At 30.0% G+C, this 23,217-nt stretch overlaps 1 protein-coding gene across 4 annotated transcripts in view; it reads left to right on the top strand.

Moving 5' to 3' along the window:
- pdm3 (POU-domain protein pdm3) overlaps window positions 1–23,217 on the top strand; it is a 437,278-nt gene that overhangs the window by 373,185 nt on the left and 40,876 nt on the right. For all 4 annotated transcript variants that reach the window (XM_075309728.1, XM_075309727.1, XM_075309726.1 and 1 more), the window contains exon 5: window positions 20,611–21,202. In XM_075309728.1, coding sequence (XP_075165843.1) covers window positions 20,611–21,202 — 592 coding nt within the window. The remainder of the gene's footprint in view (window positions 1–20,610; window positions 21,203–23,217) is intronic.

Here is a 23,217-nt window from a genome sequence, read left to right as displayed (position 1 = left end):
TCGTAGACTATGACAATGAGTAAAAACTGTTGCATACCACTAGGCTTAAGTTGGGACCGTTTTTAAATTGCTCTTTGTTATCATTTAAACATATGAAGCTTCTTCGATTTTTATAACTAATACACCAAGGGTAAATAATATCAAAAAACTAAAAACTTTGTTTAAATATCTCCTGAATTTGGGCTTGATTTTCGTAGACCATGAAAATGAGTAAAAAATATTGCATACCTCTAGGCTCTTATTATTTAAATATATAAAGCTTCTTTTTTTTTACTCTTATTTAATTTAGTTTAGTTTAATTATTTGTATTTTTTTAATTTATAAAGCAAACTGTTATCATACCCATAACGATTATATTTATTTGGAAATTTTGTTATGTCAAATAAACCGAAACATTTTTAATCTTTACTCCATTTCCCGTTTACAATTTGCTAATACAACTCATCCAAATCGTTTGTATACTTAACGGATTACTGGTATTGTATTTGCCATTACGATAATTCACAATTTAAATTCAAACAGCATTGTCATTAATAAATAAAGGCTAGCACAGTGAGTGTGATGGGTATTCGTAAATTAATTTGCTAAAAAAAAAAAACAAACAAAATTGATTCGAACCCTCTAGATGCTTCATATGGAAGCCATGTCTGTAGATTTATTTTTTATTCTATTTTTGAAACCATTGGTTGTCACAAAATTATATGGGTAGTTTTTTATTTTGATTTTCCCGAGAGTGAAGCAGCTTCACCCCTGTGAAAATACTCATATCGCAAGCGTTTGACCATAACACGTTTTAATTTCGTTTGATTTTTTCTGTATTTTTTTCTTTTATTTTTTTCTTTTATTTTTTTCTTTTATTTTTTTCTTTTATTTGATGTTGGCCATTTGTTATCCTTACGAAGGATTATTCGAGAGAGAAGGAAGTGAAATATCCTTATTTTTTTTATGAAAATTTTTGATAACACCCAAAAGTATGCATCATTCACATTTGACATTGCATATACAGGGGTAAGTGTGCAACCACTGTGAATTGCAAAACCAAAACCGATATCAAAACGAATATCAGAATTAATTATATTGGTGGATTAATTAATATTGGTTGATTTAATTAATTTAGTATAAACTACTAATAAAATAAATAAATATAATAAATCAATATTGTTACTAATGGTATCTACTTGGAAAGTCGGTATTAGAATTGTTCCAAAATATTCAAGAGTGATCACCATGTAAACATGTATAGATGGACGGATCGACATGACAAGACCAATCACTTCACATTACAATTTTCGAGAAGAAAAATTTTTTCCAAATTAAAGGAGAAGAAAATTTTTTCCAAATTTTTTCATCTCCTTTAATTTATCTATGATCAAAATATTACGATAAACCTACATTTTGAGTCTTCTCTGCCATATTGTCAAAGTACACTTTTCCCTCTTAACAACCAAAAGTCTATATACGGAAAATAACAAAAAATAAAAGTAAAAGTTTACCAAGTAAAAAATTACAAAATTTGGCAGCATGGATAAAAACAAATCCCCTGAAAACTGTAGCAGATAAAATTAAAGCATCACCCCCCCTCACCCTCCCCAGCAATACCATATCCAGCTTAACAGCCCATCTAGCACCCAAAAATATGCAACTCGAAAACGAACAAAAACAAAAAATGAAACAAAAATCATGCATGTCCGCAAGTGCCACCAGAACATACGTTCAATGCCTTAATGGCAACATTGCAATTTCGCACGAACCCATCAATTGCCCTCCTGTACATTTTCTCCACCCAAAAAACAAAAAACGAATTAAGGTGGTTCCCTGCCTCTGGTATGATTGTCTTGTCCATTTTATCGCATCGTATGAATGAAAAAAAAAATGAAAAAAACAAAATGAAACAAAATCGTATGAAATATTTTTGCGCCAAAAATAAAACAAATGCAACAAGCTGCAATGTAAAAAAAAATAGAACAAAACGTGATGTCCAGAAAGAAAGAGTAAACATTATCAGTGGCAACATCATTAAATTCCAAACCGTACTTGCATCCAGTCGCACATTGAAAATGAGTGACACAAAAAAACAAATGAAAACCATAGTATAGAGTAAATTCATTCCACATGGCATTGCATACTTTTAGGGGTTGCAAATGGATGGCTTTTTACAGCCATGGTGATTAAGTCGACAAAAATCGGTTCAAAGATATGAAATCAATGTATAATAGATTCTGCGTTATCGTTGAAAAAGTTGCACAAAAAGTGTCACTTACAAAAAAGTTGGTACGCACATTTTAAAATTAGAATTAAAATGCGTGAATTAGATGATTTTATATTAATGTTTAATTGTGAAATGCCCTATTTAAAACAATATCTGAATTAATTTTACCTACTATAAGAACATTTATTTTGCATACTTTTAGGCGTATCGAATGTACGTTTGGAAAAATAATGAGGTTATAGTAGTTGTCAATGAATGGCGTTTTACAGTCATTTGGATTAAGTCGAAAAAAAAATATTCTCAACCGGATAAAAGCAGTCATAACAGAACCTGTGTTTCCCTTAAGGATTTTTAAAAAGTGGCATTAAAAATGGTACACTTAAAAAAAGTGGCTAACGAGTGGCACAATTAATTAGATGATCTTATAAAGGGTGGTTAAATTGTAAGGCCCGATGTTGAATGTGAACCACACCTAAACGCCATGTTTTTTCCGAATTTTATTTGACATTTCTCTATTTCCTAATTTCCTAACTAGTTTGTGTTTTATTCAAAATCAACATTGGCCCTTGAAATTTTAACCACCCTTTAAAAGTTTTTTAATATTGAATTGTAAAATGGGTATTTTTAAAATTAGATCTGAATTAATTTTACCTGCTGCAGAACATATTTTGTATACTTTAAGGCGTATCAAGTGTCCATTAGAAGAAGATTGTATAATGGAGTTATAGGGGTTGTAAATGGATGACAGTGTCTAAGTCGAAAAAATTCTCCACGAGAAATAGACAATCATAACAGAGCCATCATTGTCGTTGAAAATTTCTAAAAAAGTGGCAAACTGGCATTAAAAGTTTCACTCATTACAAGATGAGACTTTATTTTAAAAATGTGGCATAAAGAGTGGCACACATTTTCACACAAAAAATTGATTAAATGATTTTATATAAAACTTTTTTTTATATAGAACTGGGAAATATTTTTTTTTGTTTTTTGTCAAATTAAATCTGAACTAAATTTTCCTGTAGTAGGTACAACATTTTCTTTGCATACTTCAAGGCGGATCAATTGTCCGTTTGGAAGAGTGAAGTGTAATGGGGGTTATAAGGGTTGTAAATTGATGGCATTTTAACAATCATTTTTGAATAAGTCGAGAAAAAAACATTCTCAACGAGACAATCAATCAACAATCATTACAGAACCTGCATTACAGGTGAGTGGCACTCACAATAAAAGGTGTCACACTCATTTTGAAAAAACAATTATAACAGAGCCATCGTTACGTTGAAAATTTCTAAAAAGTGGCGCAAAAAGTGCCACTCACTATAAAAGGTGACACACTCATAACTGGATGACCTTTTATAGCCATTGTGATTGAGTCGAAAAAATCTCAACGAGATGAAAACAATTATAACAGAGCCATTGAACATTTCGAAAAAGTGGCGCAAAAAGTGTCACTCACTATAAATGGTGACACACTCATAAATGGATGACTTTTTACAGCCATAGTTATAAGTCGAAAAAAATCTCAACGAGATGAAAACAATTATAATAGAGCCATCATTACGTTAAAAATTTCGAAAAAGTGGCGCAAAAAGTGCCACTCACTATAAAAGGTGACACACTCATAACTGGATGACTTTTTACAGCCATAGTTATAAGTCGAAAAAAATCTCAACGAGATGAAAACAATTATAATAGAGCCATCATTACGTTGAAAATTTCGAAAAAGTGGCGCAAAAAGTGCCACTCACTATAAAAGGTGACACACTCATAACTGGATGACTTTTTACAGCCATGGTTATAAGTCGAAAAAAATCTCAACGAGATGAAAACAATTATAATAGAGCCATCGTTACATTGAAAATTTCGAAAAAGTGGCGCAAAAAGTGCAACTCACTATAAAATGGATGACTTTTTACAGCCATGGTTATAAGTCGAAAAAATCTCAACGAGATGAAACCAATTATAACAGAGCCTTCGTTACATTGAACATTTCGAAAAAGTGGAGCAAAAAGTGCCACTCACTATAAAAGGTGACACACTCATAACTGGATGACCTTTAATAGCCATGGCGATTAAGTGGAAAAAAATCTCAACGAGATGAAAACAGTTAAGCAATAGAAGAAATTAAATTAAAAAAACATAAAATTATAACAGAGCCATCGTAGCGTTGAAAATTTCTAAAAATTGCACAAAAAGTGTCACAACAGAAGGTTACACACACATTTTAAAACAGATGCGTAAAGAGTGACACACATTTTCACAAAAAAAAAAAAACAATAATTAAATGATCATATATAATTTTTTTCATTTAAAAATTAAATCTGATCATACTTTATCTACTAGAGAAAATTTTCTTTGCATACCTTTAGGCAGGTCACTCGAGGGTTTCGAAAAATAATGTATAAAAACAATTATAGTATTGCATGCTTAAACTCGATTCTTTTTTAAGGCATCAATTACATCTTAACGAGACTTAGGAACAAATTAAAAAAAAAAAAAAAAAAAACAAGTGTATAAGGCCGTAAGTTCGGAAGCTTATGTACCCTCCACCATAGATTGCGTAGAAATTTCTACTGAAGACTGTCATCCACAATCGAATTACTTGGGTTGCGGTAACACTTAAAACTTCCTAACACCGTAATATACACCACAGAGTCCATACGTGTTATAAATTAAACTAAAAAAGGGCGTTTAAAGTTTCTATAGAAATAAAATTTTGACAAACCAAAATTTTGACAACATTTTCTATAGAAATAAAATTTGAAAAAAATTTTCTATAGAAATAAAATTTTAACAAAATTTTCTATAGAAGTAAAATTTGAAAAAATTTTTCTATCAAAATAAAATTTTAACAAAATTTTCTATAGAAATAAAATTTAACAAAATTTTCTATAGAAATAACATTTTGAAAAAATTTTCTATAAAAATAAAATTTTGGTAGATTATTTTTGGCTCGAGTAGCAACCTTGATTATGAACCGATATGGACCAATTTGAGTGTGATTGGGGATCGGCTATATGTAACTATAGACCGATATGGACCAATTTTGGCTTGGTTATTAGCGGCCATATACTAACACCACGTTGCAAATTTCAACCGGATCGGATGAATTTTGCTCCTCTAAAAGGCTCCGGAGGTCAAATCTGGGGATCGATTTATATGGGGGCTATATATAATTTTGGACCGATATGGACCAATTCTTGCATGGTTGTTAGAGACCATATACTAACAGCACGTACCAAATTTCAACCGAATAGGATGAATTTTGCTCCTCCAAGAGGTTCCGGAGGTCAAATCTGGAGAACGGTTTATATGGGGGCTATATATAATTATGGACCGATATGGACCAATTTTGGTATGGTTGTTAGAGACCATATAACATCATGTACCAAATTTCAACCGAATAGGATGAATTTTGCTCCTCCAAGAGGTTCCGTAGGTCAAATCTGGGGATCGATTTATATGGGGGCTATATATAATTATGGACCGATATGGACCAATTCTTGCATGGTTGTTGGAGACCAAATACTTACACCACGTACCAAATTTCAACCGGATCGGATGAATTTTGCTTCTCTAAGAGGCTCCGGAGGTCAAATCTGGGGATCGGTTTATATGGTTGCTATATATAATTATGGACCGATATGGACCAATTTTTGCATAGTTGTTAGAGACCATATACTAATACCATATACCAAATTTCAGCCGGATCGGATGAAATTTGCTTCTCTTAGAGAATCCGCAAACCAAATCTGGGGATCGATTTATATGGGGGCTATATATAATTATGGACCGATATGGACCAATTCTTGCATGGTTGTTAGAGACTATATACTAACACCACGTACCAAATTTCAACCGGATCGGATGAAATATGCTACTCTTATAGGCTCCGCAAGCCAAATCTGGGGGTCCGTTTATATGAAGGCTGTACGTAAAAGTGGACCGATATGGACCAATTTTTGCATAGTTGTTAGAGACTATATATTAACACCACGTACCAAATTTCAACCGGATCGGATGAATTTTGCTCCTCTAATAGGCTTCGGAGGGTTCCATTTATATGGGGGCTATACGTAAAAGTAGACCGATATGGCCCATTTGCAATACCATCCGACCTACATCAATAGCAACTACTTGTGCCAAGTTTGAAGTCGATAGCTTGTTTCGTTCGGAAGTTAGCGTGATTTCAACAGACGGACGGACATGCTTAGATCGACTCAGAATTTCACCACGACCCAGAGTATATATACTTTATGGGGTCTTAGAGCAATATTTCGATGTGTTACAAACGGAATGACAAAGTTAATATACCCCCGATCCTATGGTGGGGAGTATAAAAAATTATAACAGAGCCATCGTAGCGTTGAAAATTTCTAAAAAGTTGCACAAAAAGTGTCACAAAAGAAGGTGACACACTCATTTTAAAACAGAGGCGTAAAGAGTGACACACATTTTCAAACAAAAAAACTATAATAAAATAATCATATATAATTTTTTTCATTTAAAAATTAAATCTGATCATACTTTATCTACTAGAGAAAATTTTATTTGCATACCTTTAGGCAGGTCACTCGAGGGTTTAGAAAAATAATGTTATAGTATTGTATGCTTAAACTCGATTCTTTTTTAAGGCATCAATTACATCTTAATGAAATTTGGGAACAATTTAAAAAAAAATAAATTTAAAAGGGGAAAACAATTAAAAGGGAACAATTAAAAATTGGCTTCACAGAAAAGTGACACAAATTTTTAAAAAGTACACCATTTAGTTTTACATTAAAAAAGTGGTACAAAAGTATCACTGCTAGAAAAACAAGTGACACAACGGTTACACCGCTTCCACCTAGACATCAAAATATTGGCCCAATGTCCTCAACACATTAAATATCACTACCTACGTCTGTGATATAAGGTCATTGCACGATTATAATGCGAAAAAGAATGAAGTTGTACAGCATGACTACATTATATGCATTGGTTTAATTTTTAAGGCTTAAAATCAAGCTGCTCATAAATCCTCTTTCTCTAAGATCCTTGGACATGTATATCATTTGCATTACATTGTCATCATAAGCTCTGTCAACTATCACTAGCCTACCATTACCATTCCCCCATGATAATACTTTCACATTTATGTCAATCGAAAAAGCAGGAAATCAAGTGCATTATCGATTCAATTCTACTGTCAGCAAATTGAAGAGAGAAAAAAAAACATGCCCAGTATTATAACAATAAATGATATTTCCATTATTATTACAACAACGATAACGATGATGAAAACTATTACTGCATAACTTATTAAACAATCATTAAAAAAGAAGGGACAATGAAACACCAACAAAAAAATACATACCGTCCACACTTTGCAGACACTCACCCATCACCAAGTGGCAAGGCAATGAACCATATAACCATAGAGCCAATGACTACTTATATAGTAGGTGCAAGTGAAGTGTCCAGACAAAATAGCCCCCACATTACCTAGAGTTGAAAGATAAATGCAAAAAACATATGCACCAATTGACTATGGTATGGAAAATATGGTAAAAAAGAACCTATAATTCATAATACAACCATGCATAAGACTCATTGGGAAAATAAATGAAGAACTACAGGAAAAGGGTGTTCAACGAATGGAGCTCATTCTCTTCTTCAATTCAAAACTGAATATTGTATCACCACTTAACACCTACTCGGCTCGGTTGAAGTAGTTGTACATTATAGAGTTTTTTTTTTTTTTTAATATTCACAATATACATTTTAATTATGATATAGTATATATTTGTTAGTCCTAGAAGGTAGTTCCCGATAATACGTGTAGGTAAAATATTTACTTGTACTCTTTAATTAAATTTCGATTTTTTAATGATAGATTCTTTAACTTTTTAATAACCATTTCTTCTCTAGGGTGAAGGAAAATCCTAGAAAATAAATATGGTCAACAGTGTCTTTAAACACCTTTTAATAGTTCTTTAATAATATGTTTGTAAGAGCGAAGGAAAACAAATATAGCATACTTCTAGGCAAAATATCTCATACATTATTAAGATTGTTTTGAAGACATCTGAAACAACAAATTTCTCGTCATTTAGTAATAATTTTATGCCTAGACTTAGCGATCGTAAAAACGCCAAAACACACAAAGGTTGAATGAGAGCTTAGGGTTATGGCTTATGGGGCGAGACGAATAAAAGTTGATATCTCTTTTAACCTGAGACCTAAGTACAATGCCAGATCTTCTGATAGACTGAGTTTAGATACGGTCATGTCTACTTTCAATCTACACAACCTGATCTTGAACTTCTTTTTTGTTGCATAATTTTAGGATTCTTATAAAAATTTCACTACGTTCATAGAATGCTTAAAAATTCAAATTTTTCATAACCATACAGTGGCAAGTACACAGAAAAAAATTCACCAAAAAATTTCCTATTAAAGTCTTAATTGAGTTTTAGAAAATATTCAATTAAAAATTCAATTGATTCAACAAATTTTTTTAGTTGAAGTAAAAGTCAATCACAAAAATTAATAGTATCAATTAATTGTTTAATCGGATCAATTTATTTTTTAAATGACTTTCAATTTGTTAAATTAAAAATTAATTGAATAACTTAATTTCGTGATTGAAGGCAAAAAAATTTCACAAAAAAATTTCCAATTAAAGTCTTAATTGACTGTAAAAATATTCAATTAAAAATTCAAAAAAATTGATTCAACCAATTTTTTTGGTTGAAACAAAAGTCAATCACAAAAATTAATAGTATCAATTAATTTTTTAATTGGATCAATTTATTTTTTTATTGTCTTTCAATTTTTTAAATTAAAAATTAATTGAATCACTTAATTTCGTGATTGAAGACAAAACATTTTTTTTGTGTGTATGCCATTTTTTTTAATGCAACAACAATTCTATGCCCCTGCAAGGGTTTTAGAAATACTTTTTTCACATAAAAAGGCTGATATAAAAACTTTTTTTTTTGTATTTTAATACTTGCAAGTGTGTAATTTTCAGTGCCACATTTTTGATAAGTTTTTATTGTGTACGGATGAAACAGACTTACTCCACAACACGTTGCGGGTTTTGACATAAACTGAATTAACGAATTCCCTTTATTCGTATTTTTTTTTATGTGCTGCACTTTTTTGTGTCACTTTTTTTTAGTAAAATTCTCCAACTTTTCCTTACGAATGACACGTTTTATCATACGTTGTAATCTCAATTCAAATCTCCTATAGACCTTAAATAGAGTTACCCACTGTACGGCAAATAGCCGTAAAATGATTAAGGAATTTCTTTCCCATTGGTTCTATATTATAAATTATGCCACTTTTTGTGCCACCATTTTTAAAATTAAGTCTAAATAGATTTCAATCAATTTTCATTTCTAGATTTTTTTAATAGTAATATAAAACAGACATTTTTTTTTTAGAAATTTTTCTATGCTACACAAATGCCACTTCTTTAGTATAATTCTGCCACTTTTTATTGCTAATGGCATAGTTTGTGACAAAAAGAATGGCACCACAGCGTAAGCTGTATTGCCATTGACTTTATTCATAATATTATCATAATTTTCTATTCCACAGAGTATGACACTTTTTTGCCACCTTTTTGTGGGAAAATAGTGTAGGCTCAGCTATGCAAGAAAAACATTTTTCTCTTCATCACTTCTCCCTAATTGTTTACCATCTTCATATACCTAACTAACTATATGGCAAATGAGCGTAAAATTTGGCTTGGGAAGTCTCTTGGAGGAGCAAAATTCATCCGATCCGGTTGAAATTTGGTACATGGTATTAGTATATGGTCTCTAACAATCATGCAAAAGCTGGTCCGCATCGGTCCATAATTATATATAGCCCCCATATAAACCCATCTCCCGATTTGGCTTGCGGAGCTCTAAGAGATCCGGCTGAAATTTGGTACAAGGTGTTAGTATATGGTCTCTAAAAAATTGGTCCACATCGGTCCATAATTATATATAGCCCCCATATAAACCGATCCCCAGATTTGACCTACGGAGCCTCTTGGAAGACCAAAATTCATCCGATCCGGTTGAAATTTGGAACATTACGCTAGTATATGGCCGCTAACAACCATGTCGGTCTATAGTTATATATAGCCGATCCCCAATCACACAAAAATTGGTCCATATCGCCAAAAATAATCTACCACCATTTTATTTCTATAGAAAATTTTGTCAAAATTTTATTACTATAGAAAATTTTATTTCTACAGAAAATTTTGTCAAAATTTTATTTCTATAGAAAATTTTGTCAAAATTTTATTTCTATAGAAAATTGTGTCAATTTTTTTTTCTATAGAAAATTTTTCAAAATTGTATTTCTATAGAAAATTTTTCAAAATTGTATTTCTATAGAAAATTTTTTTAAAACTTTATGTCTATAGAAAATTTTGTCAAAATTTTATTCCTATAGAAAATTTTTTCAAAATTTTATTTCTATAAAAAATTTTGTCAAAATTTTATTTCTATAGAAAATTTTGTCAAAATTTTATTTCTATAGTAAATTTTGTCAAAATTTTATTTCTTTAGAAAATTTTATAAAAATTTTATTTCTATAGAAAATTTTGTAAAATTTTTTTTTCTATAGAAAATTTTTCAAAATTGTATTTCTATAGAAAATTTTTTCAAAACCTTATTTCTATAGAAATTTTTGTCAAAATTTTATTTCTATAGAAAATTTTGTCAAAATTTTGTTTCTATAGAAAATTTTGTCAAAATTTTACTTCTATAGAAAATTTTGTCAAAATTTTACTTCTATAGAAAATGTTGTCAAAATTTTATTTCTATAGAAAATTTTGTTAAAATTTTATTTCTATAGAATTTTTGTCAAAATTTTATTTCTATAGTAAATCTTGTCAAAATTTTATTTCTTTAGAAAATTTTATCAACATTTTATTTCTATAGAAAATTTTGTCAAAATTTTATTTCTATATACAATTTTTTCAAACTGAATTATATACGTATTTAATCGGCCTTTTTTTAGTTTAATATATACCCCATATCGCTGTTTTTCATTTCTAGAATTTCTTTGTTTTTCATTTCTATAATAATAAAATAATACAGACATTATTATTTTTTTGCATTTTTTCTATGCTACAAAAATGCCACTTCTTTAATATAATTCTGCTAATTTTTCTTGTCAATGGCATATTTTGAGGCAAACAGAAATGTATCACAGCGTAAACCATTTTTATATTTCTACATAAAGGCTGATCTAAAATGAATGTCAATTGCACAAAGTATGCCACTTTTTTGCCACCTTTTTGTGGGAAAATAAATCTAAAATATAAACTGTGTTTTTTTGTAATTAGTTTTTTAATCTATTTTCATTTCTACAATTTTATAATAATAAGATAAGACAGCCAATTTTTTTGTTTGCATTTTTCTATGCTACAAAGATGCCACTTCTTTAATATAATTCTGTTACTTTTTCTTGCCAATGGCATATTTTGTGGCAAACAAAATGGCACCACAGCTTAAGTCATTTTTATATTTTTACACAAAGGCTAATCTAAAATTAATTTATTCATAATTTTCTATTCCACAAAGTATGACACTTTTTTTGCCACCTTTTTGTGGGCAAATAATTTAGAGTCAGCTATACCAGAAAAACAATTTCTTCTTAATCATTTCCCTCTCTAACTGCTTACCAATCTTATATATTTATATCTGCCAATCAAATATATTCTCAAATGCCATTTTTTGGAATGTTAAAAAAATAATTTTGCTTAATTTAAGTATCTTAAATTTTCCATAGTCTTGGTCATCTTTAATGATCTCTAGACTTCATATATATTTCCTCAAATATCCAAGGCTATCCACCTATCCCAAAAAAAAAATCGAAGAGAAACAAAATTTATATAAATTACCGTAAAACCAATATAATTATTGGCAATTAATACTTTTAGCCATAGCTGCAATTACCATTAACTGATATTTGCATATTTTGCAAAATATCCATACCAACAGCATGGAGAGGAGTACAAATGAGATAGGACCCAAGCAACTAGATCCAGACAACGATGACAACGATTGTATGGTTTAGTCTGCAATTTTGTGTAGGTTGGTGTTAGGGTGTGGTAAACTTAAACCCAAAAAACAAAACTCTAGAAACCGAAGGAAGACATAAATACCCAGATAGGAAAAAAAGAAACGATACAAGTACGACATCGAACCAACTGGCCAACGACAAGAAGGAAAACTAAAATGAGAATAAAAATTGCGAAAATACTAGCAACACTTCAATTAAATGTTATTTGCATTGGAAATTAACATAATTGCTGAGAAGAAATACCTAAAGGTATCATAAGCTTTTAGCAGCAAATTGCAATAGCAACAAACAAATATAGACACTGCGAGTATCAAACCATTACAGTGACAAAATTCCATGAAGGAGCCACAGAGTTAAGGATGACAACTGCTAAGGAAAACCAACAGCAGTAGCAGTAGAATAAAAAAATTTTCATCGAGGAAATTGTATTAATTACAAAGTGATAAAACAGGATGGATAATAGCAGAAAACGACACAAAAAAAAAAACTAAAACCCAAGTATCTAAATTGAGGTAATGGAAGTGTTGATAAAACTAAAGCAACATTTAATGTGACAGACAATATTAAATTTTTGTCATTGAATTTGGGAGAGAGAAAAAAAGAGAAGAAAAAGAAATAGTAGTATACTTTAAGGATTAGGTTTGGAATTTTCACAAGCATACATTTTTTAGAAGAAGCAATTTCGGAGTTACATATTTATTTTTTCAATTTTGCAAGCATACTTTTAGGAGAATTTTGTTAAAGAATAATTTTCTTAGTTCTCTAGGCTGGTCTGGAAAAACATCTAAGATTTTAATGTTATTATTTTTTCAATTTACATATTAAGAATGATATGAGGCAAAAAAATAGAACCCTAATTGAAGTATGAGAAGTGTTTGATAACACCAAAAGAAAATTAAATGTAACAGACTGCGCTAAATGTCAATGAGTTTTAAACTCAACTCAACATACAAATTTTGCTGAACTTTAAGGCTTAGGTTTTCAATTTTTGTGACGCATAATAATTTCATCATAACAATTGAAAACCTAAGCCTTAAAATTCACCAAAATTTGTATGTTTTTAAACTCAACTCATTAACATTTAGCGCCCCATTTGAAAAATCAAAAAAAAAATGTGGTATACTTTAAGGCCAAAAACAAATTTAATGTCACCGACAGCGCTAAATGTTGATCATTGGGTTGAGTTTAAAAACATACACATTTTGGTGAACTTTAAGGCTTAGGTCTTCAATTTTTGTGATGAAATTATTCTGAGTTCTCTAGGCTCAAAAAAAAATGTGGCTACTTTAAGGGCAAAAATTTAATGTGACAGACTTCGCTAAATTTTTAACATAGAGTCGAGATTAAAAACATACACATTTTGGTGAATTTGAAGGCTTCAATTTTTGTTATGAAATTATTCTGAGTTCCCTAGATTATTCTGAATTCCCAATGGTTCGAAAAATCAAAAAATGTGACATACTTTAAGGCTGATATTTTGAATAAAGAGACTATACAACGAATAAGTTAGCTAAATCATGCAAGATTATTTACTATGATACAAAGAGTTGAAGTTAAACTGCACAATACAATATTTTCATTAGAAATGGGACAAGAGTTTTGGTCAGATTTTTATTACTTTGCTAGACTATTAATTCAGTTGATTTGCCGAATGTTTAAAAATATTATTTTTCTATATTTAGCCGTATAAACACTCCAAATGTCTTTCTAATCTCTGTTATGAAGAGAAATATCAGTAGTTCTTTTGAATTTGGACAATCAAGAAATCATGGCATACTTTAAGGCATATATCAAACTTCATACTTCAGCAGGCTACCTATGTTACGCACAAAAAATAGGTTTTGTATTCAATCACGTAATTAAATGATCCAATTAATTTGTAATTGAAATTTCTTCAAACCCAGATATGATAGTATAAATTAAACAAGTATATACAGCACTAAGTTCGGCCGGGCCGAATCTTAAATACCCACCACCATGAACCAAATATTAGGGTTTCCTTTGAAATTTCAGGAGGGCTTGAGGACTTGAGGACACTTCCCGAAGATAAATCTAAAGATTTCACCTATGATAGTCCTCATCAGATTCTGGATTTATAAGAACCATTTTTGTTTGAGTTTTAGAGGAATCATTAACATCTCTTGTAAGTGTGCAAGAAAATTATACAATAACGTCTTGATTTGAAATCTTAAATATGTAGAAGTAAAATCTGGAAATTTTACATTGAGTTTCAAGCAATTTGCATGATCAGTGCGCCTTCTACACCCTCAAGAAGTGAAGTCGGTCTATATGGAGGCATTACCAAATGGACCAATAAAAACTTAATCCGATACACGTTTTTGTGAGCCTAAAATACAAGAATATTTACAATTTCAGGCAAATCAGATAAAAACTACGGTTTCTAGAAACCCAAGGAGTTAAATCGGGAGATCGTTCTTATGGGGGCTATACTAAACTATGGACCGATACTCACCGTTTTCGGCACACCTCTTTATGACCCGAAAATACCTCTAGATTTCCTTTTCAGGCAAATAGGATAAAAACTTCGGATTCTAGAAGCCCAAGAAGTAAAATCGGGAAATCGGTCTATATGGGGGCTATACCAAAATATGGACCGATACTCACCATTTTCGGCACACCTCTTTATGGTCCTAAAATACCTCTAGATTTCCAATTTCAGACAAATTGGATAAAAACTACGTTTTCTATAAGCCCAAGACCCCAAATCGGGAGATCGGTCTATATGGGGGCTATACCAAAATATGGACCGATACTCACAATTTTTGGCACACGTATTTGTGGTCCTACAATACCTCTAGATTTCCAATTTCAGGTAAAATGAATAAAAACTGCGGTTTCTATAAGCCCAAGAAGTAAAATCGGGAGATCGGTCTATGTGGGGCTATACCAAAACATGGACCGATACTCACCATTTTTGGCACACCTCTTTATGGTCATAAAATACCTCTAGATTTCAAATTTCAGGCAAATTGGATAAAAACTACGATTTCTATAAGCCCAAGACCCCAAATCGGGAGGTCGGTTTATATGGGGACTATATCAAAACTTGGACCGATATAGCCCATCTTCGAACTTGACCTGCCTGCAAACAAAACACGAACCTGTGCCAAATTTCGGGACGATAGCGCCATTATTGAAGGCTGTAGCGTGATTACAACAGACAGACAGACGGACAGACGGACAGACGGACATGCTTATATCGTCTTAGAATTTCTCCCTGATCAAGAATATATATACTTTATATAGTCGGAAATCGATATTTCGATGTGTTACAAACTGAATGACAAACTTATTATACCCCCGTCACCATTTTATGGTGGTGGGTATAAAAATTAATTGAAAATCAATTAAAAAATTAATTGATCCAATTAAAAAATTAATTGATACTATTAATTTTTGTTATTGTTTTTTTTTTTCAATTAAAAAAATTATTCAATCAATTAAATTCTAAATTGAATATTTTTTCAAACTCAATTAAGTCTTCAATTGGAAAAATTTCCGTGAATTTTTTTTCAGTGTATTCAGTCAATCTACATTCAACAAAAGAATCACTCGCATCATCTATTTTATGAGTAAAAGAAATAAGTTGTCTAGAATTTATTGAATTTTTAGAATTCAAAAATTGTTGCATACTTTTAGGATAATATATTAAATTTATAGACTAAACATGGGATTGATTAATTGAGTCATATAAATAATCATATTAAACCGAATATATTATATTAGAAAAAGCATCAAAAATTATTGGCTTTAAAAAGAGATGAATTAGAATTAGAATGAATTAGAACTTCCTTACTTCTTATTCAGCTCATTTGCGTAATTAGCTGTAAACGCTTTTATATCAACCTATAATAGATGTCGAAAATTCCCCACAAAAAGCCCCAAATTTTTTGAAATTCCCCACCAAATCCCGAAGTCCCCAACTCAAAAATGTTGTCCCCACCCACTAAGAAATATCCCCAATTTGGGGAAAAATCCCCAATACTGGCAACGCTGGTCTAGAATTTAGTTACGTCTGAGAATTCAAAAATTGTTGCATACTTTTAGTATAATATATTAAATTTTGTAGACTAAGCATCAAAGTCACCAATGTGGTACCACAATGGACTGAATAGTCTAAGTGAGCCTGATACATCGGGCTGCCACCTAACGTAACCTAAACTAACCTAACCTAACCTAAGCATCAAATTGTCATATATTATAGGGCTTGATAAATCATATTAAGATTATAGGATGTGATAAATAAATATTAAGAAATTCAGAGTTCGATTCAACCTTCTACAGAAGTAGAACATACGTTGTTTTCTACTAATCTATATTTAGCATTAAATCATTAAAAATTAGTATTTCATCCCTCTTGCGGACAAAATTTCTCATACTAAAAAAAAGAGTTTTTTTAGGAAAGAAATTTTGGGCAAACATTTTTTTCATAAAAAAAAATCTCTTTAAAAGCAAATAAAATATTAAAGATAATCGGTGAATCATAAAGAATAAAAATTATTAAAAAAATAAAAATTAATCTTATGATATATGTTATTTAGCAACAAAACTATTCCAATTATTTCCTAAAACTGTTTTATAAACAGAATTATTATTTAATTCCCTGATATTTAATGAATTTTAATATTTAAAAAATCGAGGCATACTTTGAGGCGTACACATTGAATTAATAGACTAAACAACAATTTTTTTTAATACTTTATAAAAAAGAAATGATAATAAGCTCTATTACTATTACGACAATGGAGAAATATTTCCAAATTTATTATTCCCTCCTTGAGTAGATTACTTTTTCAATTGATTCCCGAAATTAAAATCAAGCCTTTTTAATACAAATCAAAATTGTATAATGAAATCATTCCAATTGACTATTTAATCTCTCTCATGAACAGCTTATTTCGCATACAATCCTTTCTGTTACAATTAACAAATCCCAAAATATGAAAAGAGTCCTGACTCCTGATATTTTCCATACAATGTGTTTGTTATCCCTGTACTCGTTTAATATTAAACGGCAAACATTCGCAATATTAAATGAGTTAATTAAATTATATTCATTCATTTATTTGTATAATTACATTCATTCGATGATATATGTATGTAGATGATGCTTGATGGTTGATATTTTGTCTGGGGAATAGTCAACAATTGTTCCATTCTATATGAATACACTCTGCAAAATGAACAATTCTACATTTTATGCAAATGATTTACCAAATGAACATTTCAAATGTTGGAAGAGATTTCTATAGATCAAAAAAAGAAATTTGAACTCATATTCTAAAGACAGGGGATTTAAAATTGAATACTAATAAATTTCCATAGAGAATAGGCTGACGATGAGCGAAGAATAAGCTACAATTGCAGAGGATTATGTTGTAATGCGATCGGTTAACAAGTGAGGGTAGTATGGTGATATTTCTAGCACAAGCTTTGATAAATCTATTATATTTTTTTCGCAACAACAGGTTTGTGTTTATTGCTTGGATTTTTGATTTTTTTCTTTACAAAAAGTAAATTAGGGAAAAAGAATTTTTTTGCGAGCTTTGGCATGTCCTAAGGCTTTAATATCAAAAGAGGAAGAGCATCTAGAACCAATCCTTGCAGTTTCCAGTGCGGGGCAGTAACCAGGTTTATCTACTATCGAAAAAATTTCTTTGCATATTTTCAGGCGTAAAATATCCTCTACAAAATACTGGTGTACGAGAAGTAATGGTGTATGAGAAGATTTTTTTAACATATGTTATAGAACTCGATTATATCTGAGAGCACTAACCACATCCACCGTGGGCTGCCACCTAACCTAACCACATCCATAAATTTACCATCCGGGGTCAAGATTTACACAAATATTAGGTATTAATAAGAAAAGTGGCACAACTCTGCGAAAAAGGTGTCACAAAAATGTAAAAACGTATAGAATTTAGTGCACAAAAGTGTCATCGTTTGACAAAAGTGACACAACAAACAAAATTTTTGCATACTTTCAGGCGCAAAAATATCCGCTAAAAAATACTGTTGTAGGAGAAGGAAAATTAAAAAAAACAGTATTAAACTTTCAAAGAATTTAATAAAACAAGACTAGCAAAATTCGTCGAAAAAGGTGGCATAAAAGTGTGGCACAACTCTGCGAAAAATATGGCACAATAATGTAAAAAGGTATAGAATTTAGTGGCACAAAAGTGTCATCGTTCGACAAAAGTGGCACAAAGAGAACTTTTTTTGTTGCATACTTTCAGGCGCAGAAATATCCGCTTGAAAATACTGTTGTATGAGAAGGAAACTTAAAAATAAAAAACAAGACTAGCAAAACTCGTCAAAAAAGATAGCACAAAAGTGTCATCGATTGTAAAAAGTGGCACAATGGTTTTCAAGCAGTTTAAAGTTGTTAGACCCTGATCTATTTTAAGAAGTTAAAAGTTTGAAAATTTTTTTTTCCAAATTAAAAAAAAAGTCGAAAACTTTTAAAGTCGTCTGTTTCAAACTTTGAATATGTCGAAAAGTTGGGCTTTCCAAATTCTCACAGCAAAACAAAAATGTCCAAAAATCAAAATTTCCTAAAGCCGAAATTTCCAAATTTTAAGATTCAAAAACTCAACTCCAACACCAAAGTTGGTTTGTTCAAATCCTCAAAAAGTATAAAAAAAATTTTAAAAAATTTTCTAAAAGTTTCCAAAAATCAAAAGTTCGAAGTCGGTTCATTCAAATTGCCAAAAAGTCAAAAAAATTTAAAAAAAAAATTCCATATTTTCAAAAATATTACACTTCCATAGGAATTAAAAAAAACCAAATGGCATAAAACAACGAAAAATGAGAAAATATGGCAGTTAGTGACACAAAAATGCCATCATTTGACAAAAGTGGCTCAACAGTAGCCGGTAGGACCATATTCACGCAGATCAAAGTGTTATTCCCTGACCACACCATGAAAATGGTAAAAAGTTAAAAAATTTACCTTTAGAATTTTTACAATCATGGGATTTTTGTTTAGCTTGAGGTCATGAACTAATGAAGGAGCTGGTGTTGTGGTTTTTCGTTATTTTATTTTAAAAAAATTGTTTTTCCTTGGATATTTTGATACGATTCGCTGAAGATGATCTTTGAAGGTGTATCGAAATCGAGAAAAAACAAAGCAACTCCAGCCTCTTCATTAGTTCATGACCTCAAGCCGAACAAAAATCTTCAAATTGTAAAGTAAAAATGTTTAAAAAGTACAAAAAAGATGTAAATATACTTTTCCGAATTTTAAAAAAATCGAAAAAACTTAAAAGTCGGATTTTTAAAATTTTGAAAAAGTCGAAAAGTTGGATTTTCCAAATATCTGGTTTAAAGACAGCACGAAAAGTTTCAATAGTCAAAAGTTAGAAAGGACGAGTTTTTCAAATTTTTAGAGTTAAAAACTCGACTCTAAAAATGTTTTTCCAATTCTCTATAAGTCGCAGAACTCAAAAAATCGAAAAGTCGACAATTTTATATATGAAAACACGACTCCAACACCAATGTCGGCTTTCTCAAGAAGTCGAAGAAATCAAAAATTCGAAATAGTCGACATTTTCAATTTTGAAAATTCGACTTTTTGAATCGGATAAAATCCCTATTGCTTCTAGCCATTTCCGTTGGTTGCAGACCACTGTTTCCACCGATTCTCATTATGTTATTTGTGTTATTCCACTTTAAATCATCTTTTTTTTTTTGCTATTAATGAAAATGTTTGCTGGGTTGTACAAAATCCTACAACTGCCACAACCACCATCACACAGACTAGCTTCACCATTTGTTTGATGATGCTGAGCTCATATTTATAAGTGACAATTATTTAATAATAATAATAATAATAATCATACTTGTAGTGGCAATAATGACACTTTTCAATTCATATGCGAACGTATGCTGGATAATGTGATTATAGAACTTCATGGAGACTTAATGTGTAATATATGCAAAATACAAATAATTGTTAAGTATGTGAAGTATTGTTTTTTTTTTTTTTGTTTTCATTTCATTAAAAACAAATACTGTCGATGATAGCAATGATGTTTGATAACAATGTAATAGAAGGGGAGGCTGTGTCAAGCAACAATTTAAGGGAACTTGTTGCATGTAAACAATGACATATTATTTTAATTAAATTTGCAATAAAAAAAAAATTTACAGAATTTTCTAGAGCTAAATTTATTTATATGTACATATTTAAAAATATTAAAATTAATTTTTATTTTAACAAATACATATTTATTTTATATTTATAAATGTTAAAATTAATTTAACTGATTTGTTTTGTTGTCATCTTTTTTTTCCAGGATTTTGATAAAGACATAGCTCCACAAAAACTCATCTCACCGGTGGGGAATAGCATTGGTGATCTACCAATGCATTTTAATGGAGCCGATGATAAGGATCATCTTAAAGAATTGGAATTTTATAAGAATTTAGCTAAAGCCGCCTCATTGGCCTCACAAAATAACAATAATAGTAATACCAGCAATAATAATTTAGACAAATCACCAATACCTCATCATCAACATTTACAAAATTCCAATGATTTACATCTATCATCATCACCGGCTGCCTCACCGGAACATATGCAAATTGATGTGGATCCACATCTGCATCATCATCATCACCAGCAGCAGCATCATCACCATCATCTGCAACGTGCCAAAGAAGAAGAGGAAGAATATGATGAAGATATCCAGCAACATGATGGTGATGTTTTATTGCATAATAGTAGACGAAATGATCATCTGGAGGATCATGTTATGACCGATGTTGATGGTGATCTCTCTGACCACCATCACCTTCAGCCGCAGCAGCACCAGCATCAGTCTTCAGAACAAGCTAAGGCTTTAGCAGCTGCAGCAGCGGCGGCCCAAGCTCATCTAAATGGAACTAGTGAGTACATATCGATATCCAATTTTTGATATATTAATACGTAGATGAATAATACACATGTATACAAAAAACCAAACAAGAGGATACACATATTGGTGAAGGATAAACTTTGTAAACTATGGTGCATATAGTTTTCAATAACATCCACAATTATTTCATTAAAAATCCCATGGTTATACGAAAAAACAGCAATATGATATCCACCACTGGCAGAATTCTACCAAAATTCTATAGAAATAACATTTTTTATAGATAAAAAAATTTGTGACAAAATTTTTTATAGAAATAAAATTTTGACAAAAATTTGCTAAAGAAATAAAATTTCGGCAAAATTTTCTCTAGAAATAAAATTTTGACAAAATTTTCTATAGAAATCAAATCTTGACAAAATTTGCTAAAGAAATAAAATTTTGACAAAATTTTCTCTAGAAATAAAATCTTGACAAAATTTTCTATAGATAACAAATTTTGACAAAATTTTCTATAGAAATAAAATTTTGACAAAATTTTTCTATACTGATAAAATTTTGACAAAATTTTCTATCGGAATAAAATTTTGGCAAAATCTTTTGTAGAAATAAAAATTTGACAACATTTTCTATAGTGATAAAATTTTGACAAAATTTTTTATATAAATTAAAATTTTGACAAAATTTTCTATAGAAATAAAATTTTGACAAAATTTTCTATAGGAATAAAATTTTAACAAAATTTTCTATAGATAAAAAATTTTGACAAAATTTTCTATAGAAAAAAAAAATTGACGAAATTTTCTGTAGGAATAAAATTTTAACAAAATTTTAAAAAAATTCACCACTTAGGTGAATTCTAACAAATTAGCTTTCTAAAAATAAATTTCGTATTGTTGCATTACTATGTAACAAAACGAAATAAAAATAAGATTAAGGGACTTGTAAGTTATATGAAAAGATGATGTACAGTGGGAGAAAAGATGATTCAATTTGTAAGAGGAAATTTCACAAATGTTTTCTCCATAAGGAGTTAACATAAAGGGCCCAAAATTGAGTTATCTCTCCCAGCCAGATCTATACTAAAGGCTGTGGAAAGGTTCATTCGCCCGAACCGAAACATGTACAGTCCAGGCGTGTATAGATTGGTATCTGGCGTTTTCTTTTCAATGGCTCTATTAACCATGTTCCTTAATCTATATCTGTCCATAAAGCTTGAAAAATAATTGTATAATTAGATATAATGCATTTGGACGTCAATTGCCTGTTTCATTATCAGGCTAACATGAAATATAACAAAATTTTCTATAGATAAAAAATTTTGACAACATTTTCTATAGAAATAAAATTTGGACAAAATTGTCTATAGATACAAAATTTTGACAAACTTTTCTATAGAAATAAAATTTTGACAAAATTTTCTATAGAAACAAAATTTTGACAAAATTTTGACAAAATTTTCTAAAGATAAAAAATTTTGACAAAATTTTCTATAGATAAAAAATTTTGACAAAATTTTCTATAGAAATAAAATATTGACAAAAATTTTCTATAGAAACAAAAATTTTGTTGTTGGTTAAGCTACTCTTGTAGTTTAGTCAACACAATGATTTTAAAGCTGAGATCAAAACAATATGATTGAAGTACAAACCAACAATAAAATAAATAAAAATAAAATTTTGACAAAATTTTCTGTAGAGATAAAATTTTGACAAAATTTTCTACAGAAATAAAATTTTGACAAAAATTTCTATATAAATAAAATTTGGACAACATTTTCTATAGATACAAAATTTTGACAAAATTTTCTATAGATATAAAATGTTGACAAAATTTTCTATAGATAAAAAAATTTGACAAAATTTTCTGTAGAAGTAAAGTTTTGGCAAAATTTTCTATGGAAATAAAATTTTGACAAAATTTTCTATAGAAATAAAATGTTTACAAAATTTTCTATGGAAATAAAATTTTGACAAAATTTTCTATAGATAAAAAATGTTTACAAAATTTTCTATAGAAATAAAATTTTGACAAAATTATCTATAG

Source organism: Haematobia irritans, chromosome 5, assembly GCF_050003625.1.
Source record: "Haematobia irritans isolate KBUSLIRL chromosome 5, ASM5000362v1, whole genome shotgun sequence".
NCBI lineage: Eukaryota > Metazoa > Arthropoda > Insecta > Diptera > Muscidae > Haematobia > Haematobia irritans.
The sequence above is the reverse complement of the archived record's forward strand: the minus strand, read 5'-3'. Positions and strand labels throughout refer to the sequence as shown.